The sequence below is a fragment of the Euleptes europaea genome, chromosome 4 (assembly GCF_029931775.1).
Source record: "Euleptes europaea isolate rEulEur1 chromosome 4, rEulEur1.hap1, whole genome shotgun sequence".
NCBI lineage: Eukaryota > Metazoa > Chordata > Lepidosauria > Squamata > Sphaerodactylidae > Euleptes > Euleptes europaea.
The window spans coordinates 33,256,795-33,279,078 of NC_079315.1; the positions used below are offsets into that span (position 1 = coordinate 33,256,795).

General features: G+C 39.0%; 1 protein-coding gene across 1 annotated transcript in view; it reads right to left on the reverse strand.

The window, feature by feature from the left end:
* Positions 1-22,284, reverse strand: part of IFT74 (intraflagellar transport 74) — a 63,599-nt gene that overhangs the window by 37,046 nt on the left and 4,269 nt on the right. The window contains exons 4-7 of the mRNA XM_056848024.1: positions 21,576-21,674; positions 21,290-21,350; positions 20,756-20,815; positions 17,520-17,581 (exon numbers count right to left, since the gene is read on the reverse strand). Of these exons, the coding sequence (XP_056704002.1) occupies positions 17,520-17,581; positions 20,756-20,815; positions 21,290-21,350; positions 21,576-21,674 (282 nt within the window). The remainder of the gene's footprint in view (positions 1-17,519; positions 17,582-20,755; positions 20,816-21,289; positions 21,351-21,575; positions 21,675-22,284) is intronic.

Consider the following 22,284-nt stretch of genomic DNA (forward strand, 5'->3'; position numbering starts at 1 on the left):
CTAAGCTGAGCCACACCCTTTTGAATTCACTACAGTCAATGGGCTTAGAAGGGTGTAACTTCGTTTAGGATAGCACGGTTAATCAGGGAATCAAACCAAACCACATCTTCATCCCCCCTCCCCCAACCCATTACCAGAACATCAAGCTGAACTCAAACCAGAACAGAACAATAAGATCGAGACCACAAATATTCTCTTACAAAAAGTGCAATCATGTATGATAATGGATATACTTAAAACGACATTGTAAATTTAAACAGAATAATCACATAAAGCATACTTCGGAAAGGAATTTTATGCATTTTTTGACCAAGCTTTTGTACTTTGCCTTGATTAAAGGCTGGGAAACCGCAGGTGGCTTTAGGCTGCAAAACTGCAGGAACTGCAGGGTACTTCATGCTCCTTAGGCTGGAGAACTGCTCCTTATTCAGTGGGTGAATCCATATCAGTACTTCAAGGTTTTCACTGTTAAGGATTTTTTAAAAAATCTATAACATCTCCCGCCCAGCATTTTACGTGGATTTTTAAATGGTCACTTTTAACATGCACTTTCTGTGTGCTTGTGTATGCATAGATACACACATAAACAAAGACTGATACTTTATCCTCTGGGGTAAATACAGCCCATCTAATTAACAAACTCTGGACTCTGAAGCCGATAAAACTCTCTCCACTGAAAACTCTGTATAGCAGCTTTACTCGTTCTTTTCCTCTTTTCACGTCATGAACATGGAGCCTAACCATATGCTAAACTTCCTGATTGGTTACAGGGCCTATTAAATCTTACATGAACATAAAAAAAATTGCTCAGTCTAGTCAATCTTTTGCTAAAAGTGTCCTGAGGGTTTAAATTTTTTTTTATTTTAAACTATCTTCCGGCTAATTGGGTACAAAGGTTGAAGCGAAGCAGAAGTCACTCTGTGCCATTCGTTCCTTCCTGTTCATCCACAGGAAAACATGCAAACATGAGTATGATGTTCCAGAGAAAAACTAGAAAGGTAAGATATTTTGTAAAGGGGCAGCAGAACAATTTACACGCATGTAACGAGACATCTTTTTTCGTAACTGTCATAGATACATAGAGGTAGGGTATGAACTTTTGTGAGCCACAGCTCACGTCTTCAGATCTGAAGACGTGAGCTGTGGCTTACGAAAGCTCATACCCTGCCAGAAATTTTGTTAGTTTTTAAGGTGCTACTTGACTCTTGCTCTTTTCTACTGCTATTGACAAACTAACACAGCTACCCATCATGATAAATAAATACCATCTGTGTTTAAAAACTTTTATGAATCCTGGAAAAACCATGAATGATTTATACCATGTGAGCAGCCATGTTTGGACCTTTGGAAAACTTGTACTTTTCTGATGCTGAATTCCACAAACTGTACTTTTCATTATTTTTAACTAATGTAGAATTGAAAAAGGAACATCTTAAATCTATGATTTATCTGTACTTTTTTATATAAACATGGATTAAGATGCAACTGAGAGAAGCTTTAACAAATTGTTTTCATTCATTCATTACCTTTATTAGGCATTAACATAAATGGACAAAATTACAGAATCAAGTAAAACGGATTACATTAAAATAGCGTTACTTAAAAGTACGAACAAGGTGTTCGCATATACTTTGTACAGACAGCAAAAATCTGGCAACTTGTTGGGTGACAGAAGAGACTCTATCGGATAAAAGGTCCAGCTGCTGATCTGAGGAACTCTGAACACTAGGGGTTTAATATAGATATTTCTCGACCTCATACAAAACTTACAATACAACAGCACATGGGTTAAGTGTTCAGGGAACCCAATCATACATGGACAATACCTGTCGTTGAGAGGGATTCCTTTGTATCTTCCTCGTAGGATAGAATCAGTTTGTTAATTTGGTTATAACTAATGTACCTAAAATACACTTCATTTGCTGTGTTTTTCCCTTTGCCCTTGTGCAACTGATAAAGTTGTTTACCAATGAAATTATGCAAACCTCATCATTGCAGTGATATACACTCATGTCTTATGTAATCATACACAGTGACCCTGATCAATGGCGCCATTTCATATTTCCATGAGAGTTGGAATAATTTTCAGGGAAGTGAGTAACTTCTAATGTATTTAAACCTGTTTTAGTGTCAGTTTTATGGAGATGATTCTAAATTGTTTTTACCATGTTTATATAGATGTTGTATAACTAATGCCAATAAAGGCTTCGTATTCGGAGTAATTTTCTTAGCAAGGCTGAAAGGCTTGGTCTTGGATATAATGAAGGCTAAATTGCAAAGGAACAGTATCTTTAAAAGAATGTGATGTAGCTACTTTTAATACATCATAATAATCACAGCAGAATTATCAATACAGAACAAATACCTTTTCCTGAAGTGAAGGGCTTGTGTCTTTGGAATACATAGTTATGCAATTATTTATAATCAATAACTGTGTAGAACTAGTAAGGCCCTTCTGAGGAATAATCATATATAGTATGAAACAAGGGGCAATACGCCCTATTGCTCACCCTAAACAGGCCCCCTGTCCTTGCAACAATGACTACCAGCAATTCGTACATTAGCCTTTATGGAGACAATTGTCAAGTGTGAGAGTTAGTAAACTTTTAATCCCTAGCCATGCAGCATGAAATCATTTTGCCATCTATTAATTTTTATGGTTGATATTGTTTCACATATTTTAGTTTTGATCTGCAGCATGGGTACTTTTTAGATACTTGGAACATACACATTCTTATCTGTACACTTGCCACTATTGTTGCTAGATTTTAATTTCAAAAGCTTTAAAAATCTACCTTTATTTCACTTCACAAAAATTTACAGGGTTTCTTGGAAAGACGTGGTATACTATCTTTCACTGTATGGAACATTAATTGTGCCTGGAATGGGGACCAACCCATGGAGGCAGGGGAGACAAGGGCGACATGGACACACTGTGCTGGGGAGAATCAGGACACAAGTTTATTGATTACAGGTTCCTTAGGTCTTGACGCAGCATAGGTTGGGGGAACTGGGAGCAGCTGACAGCCTGAGTGCTGTCAGAAGCTAGCCCCAACCTGCCTGTTGGGGTAACCAAGAGAATAGGGTTGGTACTAGGGCGGGAAGCAGGGGAAGCTACTCTTCTTACTCATGCCCAGCCTCCTGGAAGCAAGGTCAATGTGCCAGACATGAGGTTGGCAGTCATGCACCCTCCACCTAGGGGTCAGGCAGGGATTCTAGTTGTCCAGAGTCATCCTGTTTCCTCCCCCAGCACAAATGATGTTCCAGTTTAGGGCTGAGAGCTAGTCTCACGTGTGTAACAAAATAGTTGGCATACCTCCTCCAAAATATTGTACAAAAGAACCTTTAAGTGCCTCCCAATAGATCAGTTACATAAAGGACTGCATTAGGTTAAGAGCTCACAATAGCGGAAAGATGGCAGGTTTATGTGCTCAAAACCAATACACGAATTTAATCCATAATTATGAATTACCAGGTAGAGATGTACACATGTCAGATACATGTGTGCACAGGAGTTCTGGACATGGTTTCTGTTCCAGCAGGTTCTCACCTGAAACTCTAAACCTCCAAATTTTATTAGCAAACAACAGCTTGAGATGTTATGTTGGGAGATGACTGAAAAATTCCAGCTTGCACTTATTCTTCTGTTTGTATACAGTACCTCAATGGATCATGACTGTGTAAGTTTAAGTGTCACAACACTAAGTGAAATTGTCTCCTGTACGCTGATAGATATTAGGTGGCTGTTTTGTGGCAGTGTGTTCTAATGAGTACAGACAAGGGGGGAAATTTACAAAGCTTAATGGATAACCTTGGGCCAATCACTTTCAGCCTAATCATCCTCACAGGATTGTAGTTAAGATACATGAGCAGGGGAAATGAGATAATGTATGCCTCCTTGAGCTCTTTGGAAAACAGGTGAGACAAAACACACTACATAACACCGTTCACATTTCTATTAGTCCACTCTGTTCTGTGAATCCAGTAAAGTGATTGGGTTTGGTAACCACGATTCTGATTTCTTTTGTGCCATAGTTTGCCATGAACAAACCATGGGTAAGAGATAGTTTCAGCATCCTATTATCATATTGAATGTTAGCATTTCATAATATTCCATGGATAACATACACCTAATATCCTAAATTCACAGATTTGGAACATGAAACTTGCGTGGCTCCCACTAATAGTTGCTGTTCTCTTTGTGCTCCCAGTCACAGTAAGTTTTATAATTAAATTTGGCTACTGCTCTTTATCTACTTTTCCTAAAATGTTCACTGTAACATAACCAACATAATGTGATGTTAGCTGTTGTAACATTAATTTAATTTCTGCATATTCTATATGCCATTAATGCGATACAACATGGCATATTGTGCACCAACGTCTAAATCACCATGCTGGCCTACAGTACCTGAACAAACCTTACAGTAGGATTCTAATCATTTGCAGAACAGTTGCTTCTTTCATGGACCTTCTTTCTTAGTTTCAGGAAAGTGTTCCTTGATATTGGTTTCAACTGTGTGGGCTGATATATGATCCTGCCTTGCACTGTAAAGTGGCGGACTAAATAAACTCTTAAATCTCTTCAGCCTTACGACTGTGTACCAGAATCTGAACATATGATCCTGATCGATGCAGGGATCTGAAATTGCTAAAATTAACAACTCTCTAAGAAAAAATAGTTTAGCCCTATTTGACATTTGAGTTTTGATGCTTCATTTAAAAGGAGCGGAACTATTCTTATCTGGCCTGAACTACAGAGAACCAATATATTGTAGTGGTTTAGAGTAGGACTGAGGGGATCGGGCTCAAATCCATAGTCAACATGAATCTCTTATTGGGCCAGTCATTCTCTCAGTCGAACCTAACTCACAGTGCTGTCATGAGGATAAAAGGGAGAAGAGAACCGCATATGCTGCCCTAACCTCCTGGTAGAAAGAGTGGCATAAAAAATTAGGGTCAACTTCTTTCACACACGTTCTCCTTTCCCAAACGCTGCATTTGAAGGAAGGGCAGCCATATATAGGGCGATAATAAAACACTGCTTTTTAGTAACAGTTTCCATTACACTAAATAATCACAGGAGCTTGATATTTAACGTGCACCAATTCCTATCCACGTTATTCTTATTTTACATGTTTGTTTTACATTAGGCAATATTTTTTTATCTATATTCATAACAGCTTTTGTCTTTTCCTTTAACAGGGCATGTCTGATGCAACGGCAAACAATAGTTCTTCTGATCTTACTCATAGTAACAATAACCTTACTCTAAATGGTAATGATATAAAGATTCTGAACAAGAACCCTAACATAACAGAACCATACCTGAATAACAATGCTATTCTTGTTCTACGTAACTTCAGCTTTTATGGTCTTTCAAAACTAGCAGGAATGGACGACAGCACAAGGGCACTTATCAATGTAGGGGCATTGTGTGGCAGTGCAAGGCTTGGGCGCAGGCGCTGCCTCACTGGCAGTGTTTTTCTGGCACAAAACCTAGCACCGGCATCCAATGGGAAGTTCATGGGGTGGAACTGACATTAGTCAGCTCCCAAAGCCCTTTTGGCCCGGGAATGTTTTTCAAGCATTCCATGCCAAATAGCCTATTTACATTAATACATTAATTACATATTTACATTAATTTAAATACATCAAAAAGATTAAATGAGCACCAAAGTAAGCACATAAACATTAAAAATTATTTCAAAGGACCAAGAGAGCCAGCATGGTGTAGTGCAGGGGTCGGCAAACTCATTAGTCAAAAGAGCCAAATATCAACAGTACAACGATTGAGATTTCTTTTGAGAGCCAAATTTCTTAAACTTAAACTATATAGGTAGGTACACTGTTTATTAACTTAATAAACTTTAATCAAAGTTTTAAGTCTTAATTAAACTATAGGTACACTGAATAAAACTTGATATCATACTTAATAGTGATCTTATTTATTGATAAAAATTAAATTGTAAGTCCCTGCCATTTCCCCTCCCCGTCTGGAGTCCTCGTCTGGAGGCCTGGTCTACCGCCATAAAAGCCTATTGGTAGACCTGGCCTCCGGCTGAGTCCCATTGGGAGGCCAGGTCTACCCATTGGCTTTCTTGGCAGTAGACCTGGCCTCCAGAGGCCCATAGAAGCCAATGGGTAGACCTGGCCTCTGAAAAGGGACTTTTTCCCCTCCTCGGAGTCCAGGTCTACCGCCAAGAAAGCCAGTGGGTAGACATGGCCTCCCAATGGGACTCAGCCGGAGGCCAGGTCTACCAAAGGAAGCCTGCCCTGCCCAACAGCCGATAGGCGGGCGGGGGGGGGGCAGGAACCGCCGAGCCGCCCACCCAGCAGTCGCGCGGCTAGAGGGGAGGCTTTAGCCTCCCAACCATTGAGGGCAAGGGAAAGGGGGACCTGGCCATTCTCCACAGCGGGGGGGGGGGAGAGACAGCGCACCCGCTTGCCTTCTCTCTCGCGCTCCCTCTCTCTCTCTCTCTCTCTCAGGCGCGCCGGCTCCGCAGCCCGGCTGCCGGCGCAAGCGGGAGCAAGAGCAGGGGCTCCGAACCAAGTTCGAAGAGCCGCACTCAACGGGCCAAAGAGCCGCATGCGGCTCGGAAGCCACAGTTTGCAGACCCCTGGAGTAGTGGTTAAGAATAGTGGTCTCTAATCTGGAGAACTGGGTTCTTTTTTTTTTTATATAAATTTTATTGGGTTTTATAATAGAAATTTTCCATTGCATTAAACAACATCTATAACAATATCGAATTTCAATTCTAACCTAAAGTTGTTATAATTCCATATCATATAATAAAAAAGAGAAAAGAAAAAAGAAAAAAAGAAATGGAAAATTTTTTGACTTCCCCATCACCTCTATCTGCCTCTTAATAAAAAGTTCCTCCCGTCATAGGTAATCTAATCTTGATAAAATATCAATACCATATATAAAAAACCATAATCTGTTAGTAAATATAATTATGCTTATTCAATATAAAAAAAAAAAATCAAAAATAATCCTCTGGATCAGATTAGAAAATATTCTTCCATTCTTCCCAATTTTAACTCATATTCACAATAATGCATCCACGCCCCCCATTCCCCCAAAAACCGAACGTCATTTTCTTCATTTAGAATAGCTGTGAGTTTTGCCATTTCTGCCACTTCAAACATTTTAACAATCCAGTCTTTTTTCTCTGGAGTTTCTAGCCCTTTCCATTTCGCTGCATAAAGCAGTCTCGCAGCTGTTGTGGCATATATCAAAAAGGTTCTTTGTGTTGCTAAGTCGTCTGGAATCATACTCAATAACATCATTTCTGGTGTTTTGGATATATTCTTTTGTAGTATTAGTCTCAGTTCGTTATAAATCATGTCCCAGAAGTCTTTGGCTTTGTCACAGGTCCACCACATGTGATAAAAGGAACCAATTTCTTTGTTACATTTCCAACAAATAGGGGACATCATTTTATAAATCTTTGCAATTTTCTTGGGTGTTAGATACCATCTATACATCATTTTATAGATGTTTTCTCGCACTGACTGTGCTTTTATTCCTTTTAAATCTTTAGACCATAATCTTTCCCATTTATTTAAAACAATATCATGTCCCACATTTTGAGCCCAATCGATCATAGTTGGTTTAATCGTGTCCTGCTCACAGTATATTGTTAAAAGGAGATTATACATTTTAGAAATCAGCTTTGTATTATTGTCTAGTAGAATCCTTTGAAAAGGAGATTTTTCTTTAGAGAAACCTTTTTTTGCATCTTGTACAAAAACTGATTTGATTTGGTAATATTGAAGCCATTGTAAATCATCCTTAAGCAGTTGAAAGTCTTTTAGTGAGCATTTCTTTCCTTCCCAATTAGTTAGATCTTGATAAGTAATAAATTTGTCTGGTCTAAGTGGGCGCAAAGTTAGCATTTCTTGGGGCGATATCCACATCGGTGTTTCTGGTTCCAAAATGTGTTTATATCTCATCCAAATACGAAGTAGAGAGGACCTGATTATATGATTACGGAATGTTGCTTGTAGTTTAATTTTATCATACCACAAATAACCATGCCATCCACTTAAGTTATTATAACCTTCCAAGTCTAGCAAACGTACATTTGACAAATTCATCCAGTCTTTTAGCCATACTAAAGCTACCGCTTCAGCATAGAGTTGAAAGTTAGGCAGTGCTAAACCTCCTCTAGTTTTTAGATCCACCAAGTATTTATAAGCAGTCCTTGGTTTTTTTCCTTGCCAGATGAAGTTTGAAATGTCTTTCCTCCAAGTTTCAAAATATTTTGTTTGTGATATTATTGGTAAATTTTGGAATAAGAAGAGCATCCTCGGTAAGACATTCATTTGGATCGTTGAGATACGTCCCATTAATGACAATTTTTTGTTTGACCATATAATCATATCAGTTTTAATCTTACCCCATATCTTGAGGTAATTGTTGGTTAACAGATCTTTATTCTTTGCAGTGATCCAAATTCCCAGGTATTTAACTTTGTTAGCTTTCTCCCAGCCAGTATATGATATAAATTCCTGTTGTTGTATTTCCGATAAATTTTTAAATATTATCTTTGTTTTTTCTTGATTCACTTTAAAGCCTGATACTTTTCCAAAATCATCCAAAGTCTCCTGAAGTATATTCATTGACTGTGTTGGGTTTTCCAAAATTAGCAGTAGGTCATCCGCGAATGCTCTCAACTTAAATTCATGTTTTTTAATTCTTAGCCCGCGGATGTCCTCCATACTTCTTAGTTTCACACATAGCGGTTCCAACACCAACAAAAATAAAAGTGGAGACAAGGGACATCCCTGTCTAGTCCCTTTCGTGATTTGGCAGTTATCTGACATTGATTCATTAACCAAAATTTTAGCTTGTTGGGAGGTATAAATAGCCGATATACCTTTCTGAAAACGATCTCCAAAATTCAATTTATCCAAAATCCGTTTCAAAAAGTTCCAAGAGACCATATCAAAGGCTTTTTCTGCATCCAAAAATACAAAAGCCGCAGTTTGTTGAATATTATGGTCATAATATTCCAGTGAATCTAGTAAAATTCTTACATTGTCTTTTATTTGCCTTCCTGGTATAAAACCTGCTTGGTCCTCATGTATAAGATCCTTAATAAATTGCTTTATCCTACATGCCAAAACCGAAGCAAAAATTTTGTAATCCACATTTAAGAGCGATATAGGTCTGTAATTAGATGTTTTTTCTGGATCTCTTCCTTCTTTGGGTATCAGTGATATAAATGCGTGTGACCAAGTCTCCGGGGATGTTCCCTCGTCCAAAATTGCATTGTAAAGTGAACCAAAAAATCCAACTAAATTGTCACTAAAAGTTCTATAAAATAGTGCAGTAATTCCATCTGGTCCAGGTGTTTTATCCGTTTTTTGTCTCAGTATTGCTTCTTGTATTTCTTCCCTTGTTACTGGAGCTTCAATACATTCTCTCTGGGTCATTGACAAAGCTTTCATCTGTATTGAGTTTAGAAATTTGTCTATTTTCTGTTTTGGAGTATTTTCTTTCTGATATAACTTAGAGTAAAATGAAACAAATTCTTTCTGAATTTCTGAAGTTGAATAAACTGGTCCTTTAGCAGTTTGGATTTTTGTTATAATCTTCTTTTGAAATGAGTCCTTCAGTTGTGTTGCTAAAAATTTTCCTGGTTTATTTGCATATTCAAAATACTTTTGTTTAGCAAGTTTCAGATTTTTATTCATTTCCTCCATTATTACCAAATTTAATTGGTGTTTAGATGCAGAAATCTGTATTTGAATTTCTCTTCTCTCCTCTTCCTGTGTTACCATTACCAATTTCTGCTCCAAATTTTGTAAATTCCAAAGTATGTTGTTTGTAAATTGCAATTGAGTCTTCTTCCAGGCCGAGTGTTTCTGTATCATAAAACCTCTCAGAACAGCTTTGAATGCGTCCCAAACTGTATTTAAAGAAGTTTCCCCATTAAGGTTAATTTCAAAAAAGTCTTTCATTAAAACCTGTAATTCCTTTTGTATCTTGTTGTCTTTTAAAAGTTTATCGTTCATTCGCCATCTAAATGCTTGTTTATTGTTCCAATCAAAGGTAACAGGATTGTGATCAGAAAAAGTTCTAGGTAAAATATGAATTTTACGTAGTTGCGTGAAAATTGATTTACTGGCCCATATCATATCGATTCTGGAGTGTGAATCGTGTCTTGCTGAATAAAAGGTGTATTCTTTAGCTGTTGTATTCATTGTTCTCCAAATGTCTTGTAATTCTAATTCTGAAGCCATGGCAAAGAAAGTTTTAGGCAAGCATCCATCATTGATATCTTTTGCTTTTGATTTTTTGTCCAGAGATGGGAGAATAATTCCATTGAAGTCGCCCATCAATAAAATTTGGTCTTGTGCGTACTGGGTTATCAGGTCATGTAATTTTTCATAGAAGGATTTTTTCCCTTCATTGGGTGCATAGATTCCAACCACTATTGTCCTTTGTCCCAATATTTTAGTTCTGATAATTACAATTCTTCCTTCATTGTCTTTATATACTAGTTCTGGACAGAGACTGGGGTGGGCATAGATTACCACTCCCTTTGTTTTAGTTTTAGCAGAAGCAATAAATGCTTGTCCAAGCATCTGTTTCTCCAAGTATTTTTTATGCTTTGAAGCTATATGGGTTTCTTGTAGGCAGATTAGGGAGTATTTATATTTCTGTAGATATTTGAAGATTCTGGCCCTTTTAGTTTTCTCATTCAGTCCATTTACATTCCAAGAAATTGCTTTTGCCATAATGTAGTATTTTTTAGCAAAATAAAAAGTCTATAATTTAGTGCCACCTTCTGCACCCTGTACCTCTTCTTCTTCCTCTTCTTCTTCCTCCTTCTCTCCAGGTAATTCTTTAAGGTCCATTTTATATTTTCTCAAAAATTTCCCCACATCTGCTTGGGATAGAATTGTCGTTTTCACTTCCTTATAGGTGAAAGCCAAACCTTGTGGCATAATCCAACGATATTTGATGCCATTAGCTTTCAGTATAGACACAAAGTCTTTGTAGTTATTCCTCTGTGAAAGTAGATGCCTTGGAATATCCTTCAGTAGTATAAGAGAGGAGTCTCCTGCTGACACTGGATTTTCATAATGAATCTTCATAATCTTGTCTTTAACTCTGGTGTCATAGAACACTATCATCAAATCTCTTGGCTTAGATCTTCTCATTCTAGCAGGTAGTGGTATCCTGTATATTCTATTAATGGCTTGTTTTAATTCTTGTTCATCTATCTGAAATAAGTAGGCCAAATTTGGTATTGCAGATTCTTTATTATCTCCCATCATATCTGGAAAATTGCGTATACGAAGGTTGGTCTCTTTCACTCTCATCTCCATCATTGCCATTTGATTTTTTGCCGCCATCTGATCCGCTTGTATTGTTTCAATCTGTTTTTCTTGGCTTGTTAATTTTTTCTTTGTGTCCTTGTGCTCATCCATCACTTTCTTAATTGATACATCCATCGCTTGCATATCTGTCTTCATAACAATCATTTGAGTTTTTACTTCTTTCAAGTCTCCAGTGACCACATCCAACTTCTGATTAATAGCTTGGGATGCTTGACCAAGATTTGTCATCATAGAAGTCAACTGTGCCATCTGTGCAGACATCTGTTCAAACTGTTTATTTGTTGCCTCAGTTTGTTTAGCTAGCATATCCTGTAACTTTTTTTCCATGGTCGAGGTTTGTAAAGAGTCCCTTAGTTTAGTATAGGCAGGGCTATGTAGTGAGCCAGAGCGGGGTCGAGACATTTACATTCAAAAAAAGCTGGTAAAATACATGTCCACCGACAGGGCCTTTAAGGTGCTGGTTAAAAGATGATAGTTCAAAGATCAGCCTAGTAATTTTTTCGGGTTGAAAAGAGTCGAAATTGGCTTTAAAATTGCATTTTAAAGTTTTAAAATACCAGTGAGTTTTTTCGGTCGCTCTAGATCGGATTAATCAGGAAGTAAACAGGAAGTTACTAGTGCTGCAGACCTTCTATCGCCTCTTCTCGATGGTTATTCCTTCAGGAATGATTTGAAAGTAACTCGAGTGCGACGGATATTCAGTCCCGCGGCTACTTCCTGTTGTTTTAGTTCCAATGATAGAGAGGGTGTTATAGAGCGTCTTCCGTTCCAGGCACTCCCTTACTGCAAACGTGGCAGGAATTCGCCGGAAAATCAGGAAGAGAAATCACCCTCCCCTTCCTTCGGACCTCTCATTGGTGATAATTCTTGTCAGTCTAAAAGGTATCCTTCCGACTCTTTGTTATGGTTTAGGCTGATCGATCCGATAAGGCTCCTGTCGCTAATCCCGATGACTAACTCAGATCAAACTTTTTCAGTTCGGATTATGGAGGGGTGGGGGTCCCAGAAATATTCTTATCAGCCTCCCGTCTGTTCAAATTTCTAGTAAGTAGACGAAGAGTTCTTTTGTACTCACTTGGGTGTCAAGAGGTGAGGTTCTTTTCTTTATGTAGTCCTTATGTTGGTATTAAGGCGGTGGAGGGTAGAGCTTGCTGCCAAAGTTGCGTTTTGGCGATGTCCTTCCCTAGTGCCCTCGCAGGACCGGCGTCTAGGACTCCGAGGGGCTTAAAAAAGCCCCCTCAGAGTACCTAGGAGGTCAAACCGCGTTTGCGGGCTGCAGGGAGTTCCTGCTTTCCAACCCACTTGCAAGGGTCGGATTGGGGTATCTATGTACCCCAAAAATAACGCAAACTTGGATTTCTCCCAGGACAACCTGGGGAAATGGAGTGCTCTCTCCAACGGCACCACCGGAAGTCTAATCTGGAGAACTGGGTTCGATTCCCCAATCTTCCACATGAAACCTGCTGGGTGACCTTGGGCCAGACACAGTTCTCTCAGAACTCTCTCAGTTTACACGGAGGCAGGCAATGGCAAACCACCTCAGAAAATCTCTTGTTTTGAAAACCCTACAGGGTCACCATAAGTCAGCTGTGACTTGATGGAACTTTCCACCAGCAAGTTCCAAAGCTGTTCTATTGTCCAACAGATTTAATAAAAGAAGTCTAAACCATCAATCAGAAAATTGCTCGGAATAACCAATAACTTCAGGATGTCAATTCTCCTCATAACTAACTCATATTAAATGGATTGATAGCACGGTAAAGCATACCAGATGGTATTGCAAGTGAAATTCAGATGCTTTTCTGCCCAGGAATACTGCCATGGGATCAACATTTTTTTTTCTGTAGCATGGGATTGGTTTTCTATAGACGGTCCATCTAGTTTAGTAATTCTTAACTGAGAACCTATATCCTCCTAGAGGGCAATCTACAAATCCAAGGGGTAGCGGGGGAAGCAGGTGTCAAGATTTTAAACAGCCCCTTTTTTCCTACTTGCATGGCTGCTGAAAGCCAGTGGAAGAGAGTTGTTTTTACAATATTCACCCCATACTGGGATAAAATTCTAGTTTCCAGATTTGTCTCCCAAGCCCTTAAAAAAGTGGAACATAGCAAAAAAGACTTAAAGAGAAATGCCCCCTCTGCACTTGGAGCAACTCCACAAAAAAAAATCAAAATTCTTGATGAGCATCCAGAAAGAAAAGAACAGAAGGGGCACTACAATAATAGCCAACATAAGGGAGAAACAGGCTCTCCAAAAAGTGCCAAATGGATTAAAAATGGCACTTTTAAAAGAATGTTTCTTCCTTGTCTGCACATGTTATAAATACATCAATATAAGTAAAATATCCTTTCTGTGGAGTGCTGTATTAAGTTCCGGGTTTTTTTTCTTGTGGCTTGGGGAACATTTGATCATAACACTGCACCTTGGTGGGTGGTACGGGATTAAAAATTAAGACTCACTGATCTAGCTAACCAATCTGATGGGATATTTCTATAATCGTCATGAATAGAAGCCTTAATAGAGGGAAGTTTAAAGAAGGAGCTGAAGTGAGTAAGGACAAATTTTATTTTGAACTTCTCTTTAATTAATCTAGGCCCAAGTGAGGGCTATGAAAGATATATGTCATACACCTACAAATTGGCAACAGACATACGCGATAGTAAAGTTTATTCAGAGAAAACTGACAGATGCTGAACCATCTCTGAATCCCTCAAAGAACATCTGGATGTAGATATATAGGAGGGAAAGGAAACCACACGTTTTACTAATTTTCTACAGTGTTCTCCAAATGATGAGGTAGAGTCAAACATGGTAATTTAAATCAGGTAATTTTAAAAGAGAATATGTTCAGATATAACAGTACCTTTTTTACTTATGATACCGGTAATCATAGAATGTTGCACAGTTTTATTTGTTTCTAATATTTCTTGGCAGATGAGGCAAAATAACATTTTAAAATGCTATCATTAAATGAAGATATTTTTATATGGGTGTGTCTTGTATAATGGCGCTAACTACTCTAATTCTCTTTTTATTCCTTATGCTTACAGAAAAAGAAGAAAATATCACATGCCTCTTTCCAGATAGCCTAAAAACACAACCCAACAAAACAACAATTATATCTAACTGTAATAAAAGAGAGGAGACTGAAGCAATCACCAAACCTCACATTTCTATTAATCCTAGCAATGATACTACTTCTACACATAACGATACAGATGGAAAATTATTATATTCAGGTATATTTCAGTTTTGATTAACAGCGGTGCCCATATATTTGGTGCTATGGTTGTGGGTACAGTAGAATAGGTCCAGAAGAAAACTAGAGGAACATTTAGTTCACTGATGCAGAATTTAAAACTTGGAAATAAATACAAACAGAGCCAGCATGGTATAGTGGTTAAGAGCAGTGGTTTGGAGTGGTGGACTCTGATCTGGAGTACCGGGTTTGATTCCCCACTCCTCCACATGAGCAGTGGAGGCTAATTTGGCAAACTGGATTTGTTTCATCACTCCTCAACATGAAGCCAGCTGGGTGACCTTGGGCTAGTCGAACTCTCTCAGCCCCACCTACCCCACAGGCTGTGGGGAGGGCTTACTTCCAAGAAAGTGTTTTTAGGACTGCACTCCTAAAGACTATATTTGTTGCAGGAAAAAGAAGAGAGTGTTCTTTATGAAAGTCACGGCCAATACATTAAGAGATGACCTGTAAAAATGTTAGATTTGAGTCCAATTGCACCTTAGAAACCAACAAGATTTTCGAGGCATACGCTTTTGACAGTCAAAGCTCCCTTTGTCAGTTACAAGTTGGAAAGGAAAGTTACAAACTGACAAGTTGTCAGTTACAAGTATATTCCAGTCAGAATCTGTGATATAAGGACTCAGATCTCCATTCCGACTTGTATCTGACGAAGAGAGCTTTGACTCTCAAAAGCTTATACCCCAAAAATATTGTTGGCCTCTAAGGTGTTACTGGACACAACTACCCTCTGAAATGACCTGTGAAAATGAATACATTAAGAACAAATGTGAAACACTTTGTACTGAGAAATACTAAAAATGATGTTCTTCCCCTTATTCTAAACCATGTAGGTTTTCCACCCCTTGGGAAAAGCTGGAGATTTTTGATTGGTGTCCTTATAGTTATTGTTATTACTACATTGCTGATTATTACTGCCATGAAATTCCCAGTGTGGTACCGTCATTTGATTAGTTACAATCACAGCCGCTTGGATGAAGATGAACCTGAAATGTCTGAAGAATATGTCTCCAAAGATATGTGCAGTTTCCCACCAGCACCAGATACTAATGAAAATGATTCCATAGTGGTATTTGAACAATTTCATACATTTGTTGCAGAAGAGGATGGATATATCGAAGATAAATACATTGATACATGAAGACTAACTAGACTGAATCTATTTGCCTTATACTGTAATATTAGCACTGACTCATGGTATACCATACATACTCGAATATAAGCCGACCCGAGTATAAGCCGAGGCACCAAATTTGAGGCCAGAATAGGGAATTTTTAATTGACCCGAGTATAAGCCGAGGGTCGGAAATGCTGCGCTCTAAAATGGCGGCCGCCATTTTAGAGCGCCAGGACGATCTCGCCCCTGCCCTAGGTCGCCCTCCCGCCTGGCCTCCCGGGCCCTCCAGACCCACCCCGACCCCAGCGCCATCCAAGGGGGGGGAGGGGGAAGAGCCCCTGAACACCCTACTCACCGGGAGAGGTGGTGATGCTGCGCTCTAAAATGGCGGCCGCCATTTTAGAGCAGGAGGACAAGGCCCGCAGATCAGCTGGCAAGTGGGAGGACCGGCCCAGGTGAGCTGGGGGGGTGGAGGAGGTGGGGAGGGAAGAAACAGCCGCCGCCCAGCAGAAGGCGTGGTGGGGTGCGGTGGGGTGGGAAGAAACCGCCGCCGTTGAGCAGAAGGCGCGATTGGGGGGTGGAAGAAACCGCCGCCGCCGCGCAGAAGGCGCGATCGGGTGGGGTGGGAAGAAACTGCCGCCGCCGCACAGAAGGCGCATTCGGGTGGGGTGGGGGGAAGAAATTGCCACTGCGCAGAAGGCGCGATCGGGTGGGGGGGGGGGAGAAGGCGGGACAGCCCGCCCATCAGCTGGCCGGCGGGAGCGCGCTTGGAGAGGACCCGGCAGGAGATTCAGCACGGCTCCGAAGAAACCGCCGCCTACCGCGAATTACCGTATTGACCCGAGTGTAAGCCGAGGTGAGTTTTTTAAGCCAAAAATCATGGCTAAAAAACTCGGCTTATACTCGAGTATATACGGTATGTTTTTTTATGAATTACAGAGCTAACAACTTCTTGTTGCTTTTATTCAATTCTGGTATGCATACTTAAATTTTATAGTTATCATGGGAAAATGCTACAGTGTGCTGAAGAAGCACCAAGCCTTTCTTTGAATAAAGGAAAATGTGGTTTATAAGTTTAAAACCAGGAATAAAAACAGCATCCACTCTTAATTAAGCCAAGGCATACAAATCACTAACAAGATTTGTCTAGAGTTTAAAATGTAACAGGCAACAACAAAGAAATAACTTTTGGTGTTGGAACATGGAGAAATACATAAGCATTTAAAAAATAAATTTTACTGATATCAAATGGCTTTTGGTTTTTGCTGCCACATACAAATTCAATTTAATGTTTCATATTTGTTTGCATTTACTAGACCTTTTTTAAAATTACAAAATCTGTAACCCAACAATTAAAAAAAAGAATTCTACAGAAAGCTTCTTGCTTGCTTAAGGTTAGTCAGCAGCAGACACTAACCATGTCCAAAGCTATGGTTTCTGCCATTTATCTCATACTGGAGAAAATATGATAACTGGCAACATTTCACATGAGAGAGGCATACTAAACTATTAATTGTGTCATAGCATTTAACCTATTAAGGTTTCAATTACAAACCTCAATTACATTTCCTGCAATGTAAATTCCATAGTAACTAAAGGGCTTTTAAATTCCAAAGAAGTATGTTTAGGATTATGGTAGTGGCATACCCTAAAAAGACTGGCAGATACTGAAAGAAAAGTTGCATCACAATCAATGTGGCAAACTGTGTTTGCTATAACTATGATATCAACAACTTTGCACATTTTCAGTTTTCAAATTCTATTTTTGGTGTTTCATATACTTACGCTTGTCTTTCTGTAAAAATGATGTCTATGCTCTGAGCTTCACGATCATTTTGTGCTTTCAACTATTAAAAAGACAAATCTATTAAAAACTCTGTGAGAACATATTTCCTATTTGTACAGCAAATACAAAAAAATAACCTGGCCCTATAAATATTTATGAGGTTTAATATAAATCACAATTTAGGATAGCTTTGAATGTAACTTTACCAGCTTGCATTCATAGTAGCTGCATACAACTTGCATTCACAGTAGCTGCATAGTAGCTGACACAAATAACAGGACTACTTAGCTGAATGTATTAACAAATCCCTATGAAGAGCTGGACATTGAAACCAGAAGCCCCACTCCAACTATATGCTCTTGCAATAGGAATGGCTGCAAGCATGTAGCCCTAGTAAATAAAATGTAAGCATACCAACTGCTGTTTGGCAGGGACGGGGATGACGACAACACTGAACAGCATTTTGCTCCCTGTCCTCAATAGCTGATTGGCATAATTTATTAATTTAAAATTCTTTTATCCTACCTTTTGATTCTAAGGTCTCTGCAGTATCAGAGCAGCATGCCTATTATATTAGGATCTGTGGAACATGGGCAGAATAATGCTGCTGTGGTCATCTTGGTTGTGGGCTTCCTAGAGGCACCTGGTAAGCTACTGTGTGAACAGACTGCTGGACTTTTTTTTTTTATTAAAAATTACAACTATACAATATTAAAAAACTTTGAACAAACGAAACTCTACCAGTACTTACACAACTAATAAAACATATAACTTTCTAAATAAACACTCTCTTTATGAACCACCACCAACAGAATCTAAACTTGAAAGCGTCGTTCTCCATCCTGGATATAGTGGGTTTCCATATTCTATCCAATTCTTCAATGTGTGTATTGTTTTGATAGTAAGTTAATTTAATCAGCACATAGATCTCTCTTACTTTGTTGAACCAAGTATTTAAGCTTGGAGAATTCGCTCCTTTCCAATATCTGGCAAAATTTATTCTTGCTAATGTTACCATATGTAGGCATACATCAAGGAGTTTCTTATTCATAGCTAGTAAACAGTTTAACAGGATTATTTCTGGATTCATTGGTATTTCTATTTCCAGACCTTAAGATATTATTTTTGTCACATTTTCCCAATAAACTGTAGCTCTAGTAAACTTCCACCACATATGGTAAAAATCTGCTTTATCCCTCTTACAAAACCAACATTTATTTGCATCTAAGTTTGACATTTTCTGTATACTAATAGGGGATCGATGCCACATATATACCATTTTATATAGATTCTCTCTGATCGATAAACTTATTGTGAAATTTAAACCTTTTGTGAATATAAATTCCCATTTGTCATCATCCATCACGTAACCAAGCTTCTTATTCCACTTCTCTTGATGTTTATTTATTGTTGTTTGTTTTTTTTGTAATAAAATGGTGTAAATCTTACTCATAGTTTACCTGAGACTACCAATTTTTCAAACTCGTTGAGGGATCGTAAATTTAACTTACCCTTTTTAACTAATGTGTTCATATAGTTCTTAATTTGAAGGTATTTGAAGGGTGTCAATAGACTTTTATTTTCTTCTGTTAAATCAGAATAAGCAATTATTTGTCCTCCTTTTATCCAATGATTGTATTTATCCTGATCATTTAGCTTATAGCTAAGCCAGTTTTGTGTTTCTATATTTTCTATTGACATGTCAGTTGTTACTGATGCTAATAAAGATCTTTCTGAGATTATTTTTTTATCCTATCCCAAGCGCTCATTAAAGTGTTGATAACCGTGTTATCGTTGTTATATATTTTTCCTATATTTTCCCCCGACCCAAATCCAATTATTCAATGGGATATGCACAAATTCTTGTTCTAAATTGAAAGATGGTGTATCAATGTCCGGATATAACCAAGCCTTTGTCTGTTCTATTTTAGTGGCCAAATAATACAAGTCGAAATTTGGATAGCTGAATCCTCCTGTATCCAGACTGCTGGACTTGATGGGCCTTGGTCTGATGGCTTTTCTTATATTCTTACATCACAGCCAGTGGACTGAGCTACTGTCAGTACAATCCTAAAGAGGATTACACCTTTCAAACTGGACTGAAGTCAATGGGCGTAGAAGGGTGGCACTCTTTACGATTGCACTGTGATTCATGCAGATATGTGAAAGCCTGCTTTGGCACTCTCATGGTATCTAGGTGGATTAGGATAGTAACATACCCTTTCTTGGTGCATTGGCATATCTTCAAAATGATCAAATACTCAATTCAGCAGTATACACGTCGTTCTCTACTGCCTACACAGCTATTTCAGTGAGAATAAAAACAATGTTGTTCCAATTGTGACCCCATGCTTTGAAGAAAGGTTGTGGTTTTCTTATATTCTCTTACACTGTTTAAAAGAACATGGAGGAGGCTGATTGAAAAGGGCATTTGGCCAGCAATAAAAGTATGGACTGGATCTCAACACACATTACGCTGTGCCTATATCCTGGCAGCTAAACTTACACTCAATCCCACAGTTTCTCATAAAGCAATTGCCTATTAACATGAACAATAGAAACATGAACAATGCAGAAAATTAAATATTTGGTTGTTAAAGAAATATGATGCAGAGGAAGGGCAAAAATGGATATGATGGATGAGCTGAAATGATGACTATAGTTGTCTGCCCCCCCACCCAGAGCTTAATTAGTTTAAACAGGATCACGTCTATCTAGGAGCAATCCATCAACACACGGTGACAAACAAGAAGGCCTGATTAGGTGCTTACAGATCTACCGAGAGGAGTCTAAGCAGTTCTAAATGCAAACGGAAGCAAGTAACGTAACAACATTAAACTAAGCTGGGGTAGAATAGTAACATTCTTCTCATGAACTATTCACATCACCAGCAGTAATTTAATACTGAGGGGAGGGGCTGTGGCTCAGTGGTAGAGCCTCTGCTTGGCATGCAGAAGGTCCCAGGTTCAATCCCCGGCATCTCCAGTTAAAGGGACTAGGCAAGTAGACATGTGAAAGACCTCTGCCTGAGACCCTGGGGAGCCACAGCTGGACTGAGTAGAGTAGACAATACTGACGTTGATGGACCAAGGGTCTGATTCAGTATAAGGCAGCTTCATGTGTTCGTGTGTACCACCAATCACGTGGGAACTCTACAGCAATAGGGGATAGTCCAACAATAAACCGTCAATTCCAACAGTCAACACTGCACTAAAGTTCTAATTTTGACACTTACTAGGTTATAGTCACTCATCACTTCCTCCATGTCGGTATTGGTGTTGAGCTTATCCACCAGCTAAAACAAACATCAGATGTTTAACTATACATTGTTGTCTCTAGACTCACACAAGAACATAACAAAGCAAGACGATAGTGCTGTTATAAACATTCATCCCCAAATATAATTGACTAGTTTTACGGTAACAAGAAGAAAACTACAGAAATATCTGCACAATTGCAATCCACCATTAAAACCAGTATGTTCAATTCATAAAATCAACACAACTAAAAAGAGCCAATGTGTTGTAACAGTTACATTGCTGAGACCAGGAACAGGGAGAACCAGGCCCAAATCCACAATCAACCACAAAGCTCATTGAGTGACTTTGGGCCAGTCACTACCACTCCGCCAAACCTCTCTTGGTTAACCTCTACCTAACCCAAGGCTGCTGTGAGAATAATAGCAGTGAAGTGGGTGAGAGAACCACCTTGAGCTCCTTGGAGGAAGGGTGGATAAAAAGTGCAGTAAATCTGGAAACCAATAGCATACCATGTTGTAGTCTGCTAGCTGTCCTTGAAATTCTTTGATCTCACTAGCTAAAGACTCTGCCCTAAATGAGAATAGAAAACAGATTATTAGATTCCACGGCTTATGCATTAAAATGCAATCAAAGCAAGTTTCTGGTTTTACCATTTATATCCCCAAAGACACTTGTGCACTTCCCTAATGACTTCAGATACGAGAAACTGATTTATTTTGTTATTCAAAAGGCATAAATACTGGCTACTATTAAAAAAAAAACACAGATGCTAAGATTGCATGCAACCTGACTTACTGTTTTTCATATGATAGGTAGACAGAGTTCTCCTGGTTATGCATGTCGATTTCTTTCTGAAGCTTGTTAATTTCAGTGGTAAGCTCATTTATTTTGCTTCTGCAAAAAAAATAGTTTTCATCTTAACTCATTATTTACTGCTTGTTGAAGAATAATTTAATTTATGTTGGGTGGGTGAGGACAACACAGCTCCCCCTTTCTTCTTGGCACCCCACAATGCCAAACCCAGTGTCCGCCAAGCCCAACGGGTCCAAGGACACGCCTTGTAAAGATCCACATGCATCAATGACAGCTGGTCCTTTAAAAGCCATTCCTCTGACAATTAGCTGTCTGGCAGCTCCACCCTGAGGGCAAGTGAGGAGAGTGACAGAAGAGAGGGTGCTCATGGGATTGGCCACTGGGCATTCGCCAAGCCTTGCTAGGGCCTTTAAAAGGACTGAAGAAAGAGGCTGAGGAGGACATAGAATCACAGAGATGGAAGGGTGGAATAGGGTGATGTTCATCCCCTGCCCCTCTCAGTCTGAGGCCAAGGGAAGGCACTTCAGTCAGATGTGTGATGGCATGCGATGGCCATAGTCTGGGACCCAACCATTTATATCATACCTTTCTTTAAAAAGTTCTATAGAATGTTTCACATTGTTCTAGAAACCCCATCGGTGGCTAGTTTTCCTAAAGGACCACTTTGAGAATGGAGCATGTATCAGTTAAG